Source organism: Haliotis rufescens, unplaced genomic scaffold (assembly GCF_023055435.1).
Source record: "Haliotis rufescens isolate VD_foot unplaced genomic scaffold, xgHalRufe1.0.p SCAF_5, whole genome shotgun sequence".
Lineage (NCBI taxonomy): Eukaryota > Metazoa > Mollusca > Gastropoda > Lepetellida > Haliotidae > Haliotis > Haliotis rufescens.
In genome coordinates, this window is record NW_025964223.1 from 61971605 (window position 1) to 61983697 (window position 12093).

The following is a 12093-nucleotide window of genomic DNA, read 5'->3' on the forward strand; positions in this document are numbered from 1 at the left end:
TAGTGTCTGCCAGGGGGTGGAAGGTAAGTGGTTCCATTCCGGGCATATCAGAAGATGTTAATAGATGGTACTTGTTACCCTGCCTGGCAATAAGGGGGTAAAACAAGTCGGCTCTGAGTCAGTATAATATGTCTGAGTTGGGTATCGTGTTAAACTGCGGCACGGTATCTCAGTGGGCTAACACTATAAAACCCGCATTAGTCTGGACTAGTCTGGACTAGCGCGTGCACGCACCCCATTTAAGCACTTTTCATTGAAGTGAACACTATCAAACAACAATCTTCTATTGAATCTTTGAATATCACAACAAAACCCAGCTCGGGTTATCATATTTATTGATGTGAAATGAACATGTATCACAAGCATGTCATAGATACACATAGCTTGATGAACATGACAAGATACTAACATGCATGCCTAATGCATATATCAGCCAAGGTAGCCTCACAAGCAAAGGTGGGTTCAGAACATACAAATGTAGATTATAGCAGTTATGTTTTGGGTTACCTTATCATTCAATATCAGACATAAAAATGAAAATATATAGTACAACAACATGGAGTTGTCCCCCTGTTCTTTGACTTTCTGACAAAAAATTAGTTTGCCTGATGGATCCGACTACCCTTACAAAAAATAAAATCAGAAGAAATCAATTCAGAATGACAATATTTTTAGACTGTCAAAGGTAAAGATCGCATTTACAATATAAACGACTAAGAAATGCCACTGTAGGTTTTTAGATTTAAAATATTTATGGGATAAAAATCAGGCCAATTCTTTTCTTTTTTAAATTATCACCTGCCAATCCAAATCAAACTTTCAGATGATTAAATCAATTCTGTAAAAAGTGTTTTATTTCTAATATTATTTTGACCTACTGACCAAATATTTCACTATCAAAATCTGTAAACCGAATAAAAAACAGTATGGCCTGAAGCTGAGTAGATTGTACCTTGACCTACCTACATTTATTCAAGGTTGTCTGAAACGTCTTGATTCACAGAAAGCTAACAAGATTCCTTTCTTGTAGCCAGCCTTGACACTGTGCCATATATGTAAGGGCAAGATGAACGAAAAGCTAAATAAAACATTGGACAAACCAGTAATAAATTTGTTGTGGCCTTATTGTCATTGCAAAATAACATTTGAAATGTTCACTAAAAATGCTCAAATGCATGACATAAAAGACGCTGTTTAATGTATAAGAGTAACCAATAATTCTGTGTTATTTACTTATCTCCTATTTGATCCTTCAGGCATCAACAGCAAGTTTTATCACGTGCAGCATAGCTAATTATTCAAATTTACAGAATGAAATGGGTTCCCAGCAGCATATTTGTACATATTCATATACAACATCATTGAAAAACTGACTTCTGCAAATGAACAAAGTTCTTGAAATACCTGGATTGGTTCAAATTCAGGCACTTTTCTGGGTATCCAAAAATATCAAATCAAAATGTGAAAAATCATTTTCTGTGAGTTTGTTTTACAAAAATAAATTCACATATAATCATTGTTCGACAATCAGTTAAAAAAGGTGATCTTAACAAAATAAAACAGTTGTTTTTCCCTGAAGTAATGATTTTCCTACTGTTATTTTCAGAAACACAACATTTTCTAGCTATCTCACAGCTGAAAGTTCACAAATCAAATTCCATAAACATTTTAAAGACATTACATTGAATGTTAAAGGACATATACCAGCAATACCAGTTTATGTACACTTCAGGACATAAAATTGTCCAAATATCTAAATGAAAACATTTAAGTCAATAATTGAATAGAGCCTTATCATTGGACACATATTCCAGCCAGAAAGATGTCACTAGCACTAAGAAGCACTTTACATTCAGCATAATCTGATGTTGCCAAATATCATAGTAAAAGGATGAGGTTAAAGATCAAACTGAAATTCTCCTTACATTGCAATAATACACTCATGCCTGTATCAAGATATAAATAAATACAAGAAAAGACAGTATGAGTTATTCTGGTTTATGAAAATACAAAAATCAACTGAAATAATAAACAGAAAAATATGAATAGAAAACAAAGAAAAAGTAAAAGGGTTACATTAAATAATCTACAAAATAAATCAGACTGAAACCATTGCACGAGAAATAAACATCACAACTACAAAGACTTCCATCAAATCAAGGAAATATGATAAACAGTTCAGCAAAGTAGACATTTACCCAATTTAAATTTGAGCAAGTAATCAAATTCAACAAAATTAAATATGTGGCTATTAAGTAGGCTCTTTCTTGAGTCCCGAAAATTACTGTTTACAAAGTACAAGGATTGTGAAACTCATTGTAAATCTGTGTACATATATCTCAAAATTGCAGAGAAGTATGTACCAAGAGAAACATTATTTACCTAGTGAGCTTGAATCATTGTCCTACCAACTGATAGTGTAAATGTCTTAATATTATTCTAACAACTAAACATTGAACAAATCCAACAATTACATTCAAATCAATAACACATGTTCATGGACAACAATCATTATTTATCACCGTTTTCATTTGAAGTAAATATTCTTTTTACACTGAACACTTTAGTAATTTATGCATAATTACATAGCATGATATTTGGATATTCTGTTATTTTCTGATAAGTGTGATATGTAGATCAGCATGTTCATCAAAAGTAAACACTCAAAGAATGTAAGTTAGTTTGGTTATTAACTTGTACTTAGAAAGTTTTACTTCTCATTTTCCAATATTTATAGTAAACATTTTCCAAATGTTCTCAATTCATTTCATATATCAATTTAGCAAAGTCATTAATCATAAAATCGTCTCTACCTTGAGATTGATTTCTACTCCATATACATGACATATTTTGTGACAATTCCCAAGAAGTAAAACAAGTTCTATGGATGAACAACTTCTTTATTACAATTAGTGCGACGTTTCGGTGTAGATCCTAATACCTTTATCAAGCAAGTGATGTTGATAGATGAGATTGCCACGTCTCCATGAAGACGACGTATATCTTCTTTCAGTGGCATTTAGAAGTTGGTTGCTTGATAAAGGTGTTAGGATCTACACCGAAACGTCGCACTAATTGTAATAAAGAAGTTGTTCATACATAGAACTCGTTTTACTTCAACACACCAACTTCTAAATGCCACTGAAAGAAATTGCCAAGAAGAATGAACAACAGTCTATCTGAATTCAATATTATTACCGGTAAATAGGTTTTGTATGAAACAGATAAAACCTTTATTTTGATAACACATGCAACATGTATAATGTCTGCATATCATTATTGATCAACAAATCATACCATGTCCACATGACATCAATGATCAAAATGTGTCTACTTTACCATTGTCTACATGATTATAATTATCATCAAATTGTTACCATACCATTGTCTGAATAACATTAAGGATCACAACAATGTTTTACAAAAGAAAGAAAGTCAAGTTTATTCCCAAACTTACTTGTGCGTTTGTAAGTATTGCTGATCTCTGAAGTTCAATTTCAATATCTCACAATGTTTGTCAAAATGAGACCATCCCTAAAGCTTGGAAGACTACAATGAAATTATACTTTTTGTCCATCAGTTGTTGCCAGAAAACAATACATCTTCATCTGAAGCATTTGGTGCAGTGAATGTACATTGCATTTCAGAAAAGAAGAAATATGATTCCGGTCTTCAAGATCCTTTTTTCCAGATGCCAGATTGGACAAGTGTGCCCTTTTGCATTGTGGCAAGACCTGTACCTAATTGGTTATCACTATTTTGATTGTATGCTACATCCTGTACAGATCCTTCAACACAAAAATACAAGAACATACAAATTTTACAAGTAAGCCTTTTTACAATGGTGCTATTTTGTTCCAAGTATGCAAAGATCTGATAAAGAATTAACTCAGTTTAACACATGCTGGAGTCAGGGCTGAAAGCTTGACTTTTTCTTCACAAAAATGAGATAAGAAAAAGAGAGAGTTTGATTAACACAATACTGAAATCATTATAATAAATTAGCTGCTTTGAAATATAACCTTTCAATGGTTTAAGGAGGCAATTCATGCTTGAAATTTTCACATAATTCCTGTTGAAATTTGGTTCACTTATGAAAAAATCATCAATTACAATACCGATAGATTATTCCTGGACACAATAATCCAATGAAAACCTATTTGTTTCTTACCTGGTGGAAGAAAGGATGAAATACTGAAAATTATTTACACAAAAAAATATATACTTCTGGTTCACAATATTACCCAAAATATGAATTTTATCAATACTGATCCAATGCTTGTGATACTGTATGTGTCTAAGGCTGCAGGTGTAACAAGTCTTATAGAAAACTGGTAACAACATCAGTACATAGCTGAAACGGAAATATGTTCAAACATTCTTTCCAAAATGTTAATGTTCTCTACAAATATGTAGAAAGTATCCATGCTGCCACAGTAAAATAATCTTTATTTACAATTGAGCTGGAGAAAATAATCACTCCAGTATTTAACTCCTCATCTTTGTACTTCACATCACATGATGCTGAAACAATCTTGAGCAATTTAAATCGGTTAGTATCGATTATAATTGTAGTGAATAAGAAGAAAACACTTAATATGCCAAAATAGCATAAAATTAATCCTGTTAGTAGATTTGAGGTTAGGCATTATGAAAGAGTATGCATAAAGACTTACATATACAAAACACTATACACTATTTATAAGCCAAATATAGGGCCTGTGACAGTGGGATATTAAAACATCATATTATGGTAAGACCACACTAACAGCAAGGTTGAAGTTGAATGTATGTATATTAACTGTTTGGGAATCTGATTTCAATGGTATTTTCAAGGGTTTTAGATTAACCACTAAAAAGACTCAGAGGAAGAATTCTTTTTTATATGTACAATTCATGCTAATAACAATGATACAATTTGTTTACAGGACATCTAAGGATAAAAAATTCTCCATAATATACTTGCACATCCCTTTACACACATTACAAAAATTGGGAATTTGTAAGTTCAGGAATATACAAATGCATAACCCACAACATCTTTTATTTTCATTATTTTGTGAAAGTTAAAAAACATGAAAGGGAAAATTTTGGCAACACTTTTTTGGTTTACATATAAATATATCACTGTTCGGTGGTTTCTTATACAGTATAAATCATTTAATTCTTTAAAACTATGAATACAATATCATCTACATGTACAGTTGACATGTACACAAACTCAAAGAGCCTGAGTAACAGTAGCATCCTTCTTTTAGTATTCACAATTTGCAACACTACAGCATTAATAGTTTACTGGTAAATCTGCATAAAGAGAAAAAAAAGTGCTTAATTTACTCTGTAATATGTTTATCTGTCAAAAAATCATTTCATAAAAAAACAAAGTACTCAGTTTGCTGTCTTGTGATGTTTCTTGGTAAAATTGACTTCTTTAGTCTATGGTAGTTGGGGATCACACTCTGAATGTATATATTTCATAAAAAGAATCTGTTTTCTTGAGTGAAATAAATCAAACTTACTTTCACTCAAAAGGAAAGTAAGGAAACCTTTAAGAAAATATATAATTTTATAAAAATATTATCCTTATTTTCTTTCCCAGACAAAAGTGGTCCATTACTGACACATATATCAATCACCGAGTCACTAATTATAAAACACAGTTATAAACAATAGTTTAGAACAAAAGCATTCTTTGGCTAATGTGTCTATAATCAACTGGCCATCTCCAAGACTAATTAAACTGCGCTATGTATTGTGAGTTAGATGTCACTATTGTTCAACAAAACAATCAAAATTACACCACTATGTCCAACTCTGGTCCTTATCCACAGAGTAGGCTATTATATAATTAACACTTTCATAATCAAAGCCTAGGTTCCTCCCAATTCAACAGATTTACCTACCTTCCTCGCTTTAAATATGTTTCAAGGTTATCTCCGGTGTTCAATAGTAGTAACAGAGTTATCTCCCCTACCAACAGCCTACAAGAAGTTACATGGATTTATCACCCCTAGCAACAGAGGGCATGATGTAACAGAGTTGTCTCCCCTACCAACACAGGACAGGAAGTAACTGAGAGTTTTCTCCCCTAGAAACACAGGCCATCCTGGTGCTAGTACAATGGACCCTCTGTATCCACTTTTCGACGCCTGACATTGTTCTCTCTCCTCAGGGCTTCCGCATGTAGAACAGCTTCCTTTGCCAAATGTTTCTCTCGAAGCATCTGAAGCTTGACTGTGCGGGGGATGTCTGGGACAAGGTAGGACACCAACCAAGACAGGAACACCACAACCAACTGCAACAGAAGCAAAACATATCAGGATCAAAAACTGATGTCTGATGTACACTGAAGCTTTGCACAGAGACAGCGAAAGAAAACTGGTAAACAACAAAACAGTCAGAGAATTTGTATTTTCAGGAACGTTTAACATATTATATCCATAGATATTGCAATAATATCCACCAAATATACCATTTTCATGGCTAACAATTGGTCCTAGTGACAAGCATACTTAAAGGATGAATATTATCAACTCACAATGAACGCAATGATGAAGGCTAGCTTGGCTGTAAGGATATGCCAGAACACTGTACTGTAGGCGTAGTTTTTCGTTTCATCCCTGTAATCTCTGTAGCTGAAAAATAAATATACCAATTGTTTTTATTAATCATATTCAAATACTAAGGTACTAAGGTACATGAGCCTTTTTGACTTTTCTTTCTTACCAATTTTCCTTTTGAAAAAGATTTCATACTAAGTTTACAGATGAGAAGAGAGGAAAGATGGATCATCAGCTATTATATTAGCTCACTTGGGTCAACTGTCCTGGTTTGCCAGATGGCCATCCTTTAGATTATTGCAAAAGGAACCAGACTAAATTTTATCGGGAAAAAAAAATTTCCCTGAAAATTCTTGAAAATAATAATTATGCTTGACCTTTGGGGAAAAAAAGAAGTTGCCCGCCACAAAAACTGCATTGTCGCAAGTTGTTTTTCTTAAAAGATTCAGACTCATAGTTTTAAAAGAAAAAAATATCTGGTTTTGCAGCTTAAGCTGAAAAAATATCAAATTTTGATACAAAATTCCAGCCCCACCTCCCGAATATCAAATGGTCTGTCATTAAGTAACTTTTCAATATTTTAATTGCTTCGTCAGTGGTTTCATCTTCAATTCTGATCCCGCATACAAACAGAAGCCTCAATGAAAGTTGATTGTCAATCAAGTCACTAGATCAAAATATACAAAATATTACTCATAAGAAGTTTTATCATGTTGAGATGAAACATAACAATTTACATTATTTTCTGAAATTCATATTTGTTGAAAAGGTCAATATTTATGCCGTAAACACACATAAACCCCCTTATGTATAAAAAAATACATACAAAACATTTCCACTCATTGCATTCAGAAAACAATGAAAAAAATAAACAATGTAGACACATAAAACTCACAAGATGTTTCCCCCAAAGAAATAATTAGCAGTAACAATAACACATTAACAATATTAAAAATAATGTCGGGGCGATCGGGTAGCCTAGTGATCAAAGCATTGGCCCGTCATGCCGACGAACCGGGTTCGATTCCTGACATAGGTACAATGTGTGTAGCCCATGTCTGGTGTTCCCCGCTGCGATACTGCTGGAATATTGCTAAAAGCGGCGTAAAACTATACTCACACGCTCCCTAGCAATAATGTCCATTGGCCCTACAGAACATCTCAATTGACCGAATAAATCATGAAGACAACAAAACAGGGTTACAACAAGGGCCCCTTAACTTTCAAACACTGTACTGAGATCAATACAAAAGGTCAATCATACCTGCATGTTGTAACTTCCCCAAATTCATCAACTTTGAGGTCAGCAGGTAAGCTTGAATTCTCATAATCTTTCACTCTGAACTCCGACAAGCTGAACTTAATGTAATCTTCCAGGGAGCCGTTATTGTCATAGGCAAACCGATACACCAGTTTGGGTACAAACTCGGATGTAAACGCGATGATACAAGCCTGAAAGTAGCAAACAGCATAAATATACTCATCGACAGAAGTTAGTCAACGCTAATAATACACAGTGATTCAGTTTACCTGCAATTTACAATTTTTGTGCCCTATGTTCATCAAAATTAACAATAGACACAGATAATATCCACTGCAAGTCCCATAGGATGTAAAATAGTTCTGATGTTGGAAAGCACGAAACTTCTATAACTGAAGCATGATTTTCTGTTGTGACCAGAACCTTTTTTGTGTGTGTGTGTGTGTGTGTGTGTGTGTGTGTGTGTGTGTGTGTTTGTTGTTTAACGCCGCACTCAGCAATATTCCAGCTATATGATGGCGGTCTGTAAATAATCGAGTCTGAACCAGACAATCAAGTGACAATCCTGTTAATTGGGAACGATGACATGCATCAACCAAGTCAGCGAGCCTGACCACTCGATCCTGTTACTCCTTTTACGACAAGCATAGTCGCCATTTATGGCAAGCATGGGTTGCTGAAGACCTATTCTAACCCAGATCTTCACGGGTCTGTGACCAGAACTACGATCATTGTTGGAACAGTCCATGTCAGACTTTCTTCACTCAGTTTCCATCAAACAAAGATCTCCCCTTCCATAACGAGCAGGAGGCATCATACATACTTTGTATTTTATTTGTTACTGGAAATTGTCACTTAGGACCCCCAAATGTATTACAGCGAGTCCCCAAGATAAATATATAGACCAATGTGAGTCCATTACATTTGAAGCAACAGCCACAGTGGAGATGCCTCTCAAGATTCCAAACCAGATTCCTGAAACAGGAGGAAGATAATGACTAGGAAGGATAAATAAATTCAGTGTTCATGATCTCTAACACATCAGGAAAACATCCTATACATAAAAACGTTTTCTTATCCCCTTAATGTGCCAGGCAGGGCAACAACAAGTATCATCTCTTAACATTTCTTGGTAAGACTCGGCTGGGGATGAACCACAGACATTCTGCTCTCCAGGAAGATGTTCTTTCCACTAGACCACAGTACTGTGCTCCAAGGAGATAGGAAAGCCTATTTATACCCTTTGAGTTACCTTTGCCTGTCCATAAACATAACGAGTCCTGGGCTGAGCACATGAGGGATTAACTATTTCAGCTAAATCTTGGTATGTCTGGACCAGTATTCATGTTGACAGGTAAGCCACCAGGCCCCATACCGTAACCATCCAATCCTCATTAGTTACATCTGACAGCTTGGCGCATGCTGGCTATTCCCACAGGGTGAAGTAGCTCAGCTAAATCTTTGTATGTCTGGACCAGTACTCATGTTCACATATAAACAGTCATGCCCTTATCGTAACCACCTAATCCTCATTAGTCAAATCTTACAGCAATCATTGGATACAGCATGGGGACCAAGCTGCCTGAAGGTCTGAAATACTAGCGTACTAAAGCTGTGTATGTTCAACACCCAGTACTGACCAATATCCTGAGCTCTTGCTGCAAGAGGTCGCCTCCATTGTGTCACAAACTTGTAAGCATCCAGTCTCACTTCGATGATGTTGTTAAGGAGCGCAAATAATGGCGCCAGTGGGAATGCTGCCACAAAAATAGTCACAAATCCATACTGAATAACTGAAAGAAAGAAAAACAAAGGTTGAAGGTGTATGACAGAGAATATCCTGAACATATTTAATGAGAGATATCTGTATGGTTTGAAGAACATATAGAGGAAATGTTCACATGTCCTTAAAATAGGTCTGGGGAATCAAACCTGGTTTTCAGCCTAACAAGCGTACACTATAACCACTAGGCTACCCCTGACTAAGTGCATTCAAATAGATTAAATTTGTGCATGAAATTGAACTAAAATTAGATTTTGAGTACCTGTTATATAACAAGATATGTATCCTGGTTAAGGATATGAACCTTAATATATAACTAAAACTAACAGATACTTCTTACTGATATGATCTAATTATAAGTGGGGACATTGATCCTTTTGCATCTGATACCCGGCATTAAATACTAAGGACCTATTACCTTTTTCCCTTACCTATGAAAACAGGCATTGAATACTAAGTACTTTTTACCCTTTTCCTTTGCCTCTGAGGATAGGCATTGAATGATATGGACCTATTCCCCTTTTCCTTGCCTCTGAAAACAGGCACGGGATACTAAGGACTTGTTCGCCTTTTCGGGGGCACGGGTGGCCCAGTCGTCAAAGGCACCGCAATTCGCTGTGCAGAGTTCCGTCCCCTGGGCACGCCAGAAACCTATGATTGTGGGTTCGAATCCCGGTTCGCCCCGATTATGTTTCTAGGTTTGACATCACCATACCCATACTCATGGGTTTCACAGAAGTGGTACACGTCTGAGACCTGCATCACTTCGGGCTTTCCTCCCACATTAAGCTGACACGCCGTGATATAACTGGAATACTGTAAAACGAGGAGTTAAACCCAACTCACTCATTCACTAGTCCCCTTTTCCTTTGCCTCTGAGGACAGGCATTGAAAACTAAGCAATTATAACCCTTTTCTTTTGCCACTGACAACAGTCATTGAATATTAAGAACTTATTCCCCTTTTCCTTGCTTTTTAAGGACAGCATTGAACACCAAGGACCTGTTACCTTTTTATTTTGATTCTGAGGACAGGCATTGAACATCGAGAACCTTTTACTCTTTTGTTTTGCCTCTGAAGACAGCATTGAACACCAAGGACATTTTACCTTTTTATTTGGCCTCTGAGGACAGCATTGAACACCAAGGACCTGTTACCCTTTTCTTTTGCCTCTGAGGACAGTCACTGAACACCTATGACCTATTCCTCTTTACCCTTTGCCTATGGACCTATTCTCCTCACACAAGTGTCTTCACAAACCGATTAACACAGACATACAATAGACTCAAATGTTACATATCAGGGATCCATATGTCACAAATCTTTCACAAATAGGTACACTAATTTGGTGTAACACTGTAGCGATAACACAAGCCGATAAACTTGGTATCACCATCTGATAAATATGCAAATGAGGTCACCTACATGTACAAGGAAGAATGTGAAACAGGCTCCATACATCAGTATGTGTCATGCTGGCCAAACACACTTGGTACAGTAACACACTTGGCTAATCATTTCTGTTCCCAGATCTTCATAAGTGAACTCTTATAAGCATCATGGGGTACTGCGGACATATTCTACTCATGGTGCCCCATTGGAACTAATTCCAAATACCCACCCATCTCCAAATATTCATCGAACAGTCCCAGGTCAGGCATGGTAGAAAGGTTATAATCTTCCTCCCAGCGGGGCAGAGTCTCCTTCTCCTCATCAGACACCTTACGTGACTTGAACCAGTTCATCACCTTCCTGCAAAAAACAACCATACAGTCGGATACTTGCTGAGAATTTCTTTCTTGGTGTCTTCTAATCTAGGAGAGCTTTGAGCTCAACAAGGCTCAAAGTATCTAAGTCTTAAGTAAAATTCACTCCTGCAATATTGTTTACTGAACAAATTGCCTATTTTTGTTTTTGGAAACCATAGATTGTCTGCTCCAGACTTGATTATTTACAGGCTTACATCATATAACTGGAATACTGTTGAATAAGGCGTTAAACAACAAACACAAAAACACTATCCATGCTCAGTAGCAATTGTGACCATCGGATCCCTAAATTTTAGAGCATAAAGAGTAGAGTATAAACGGCATCTGTTACACATCTTCAGGACCTTTAATTGTGACATGGTAGTTTCAACACAAATCACAGAAGTACTTACGGCAGAACAACCTCCTTGAAGTTGTTGAAGGTCTGTTTGCCGATCATGATGACTCCCAGCTGGATGCACAACTCTATCAGACAGCCTGCAGGGTCACACTGGAACATATACAGCTCATCTCACACCTCCCCCAGCTCCTTGGCAGAGTACTTGTCATAACATGTTATCAGGGCTTGAACTTCAATATGTTGGGCAAGACTGACATACTAGAGACACAAAGGTGTTGAGTCAAGTGGATGATAACTTTTGCTATACCAAATTTCAAAACGCTTTGGACCCATGTTCAGGGGGTGAACTTCAATATGTTGGGTAAGACTGACATACTAGA

General features: G+C 36.0%; 1 protein-coding gene across 22 annotated transcripts in view; it reads right to left on the reverse strand.

Annotated features, from left to right (window-relative positions):
• Positions 1 to 318: 318 nt before the first annotated feature.
• The window catches only part of LOC124143843 (anoctamin-4-like), a 108089-nt gene continuing 96314 nt past the window's right edge, over positions 319 to 12093 (reverse strand). For all 22 annotated transcript variants that reach the window (XM_048383584.1, XM_048383582.1, XM_048383583.1 and 19 more), the window contains 7 exons: positions 11766 to 11863; positions 11226 to 11356; positions 9462 to 9614; positions 8744 to 8796; positions 7825 to 8012; positions 6539 to 6635; positions 319 to 6295 (listed from right to left, as the gene is read on the reverse strand). In XM_048383584.1, the coding sequence (XP_048239541.1) occupies positions 6113 to 6295; positions 6539 to 6635; positions 7825 to 8012; positions 8744 to 8796; positions 9462 to 9614; positions 11226 to 11356; positions 11766 to 11863 (903 nt within the window). In that variant the 3' untranslated portion in view covers positions 319 to 6112. The remainder of the gene's footprint in view (positions 6296 to 6538; positions 6636 to 7824; positions 8013 to 8743; positions 8797 to 9461; positions 9615 to 11225; positions 11357 to 11765; positions 11864 to 12093) is intronic.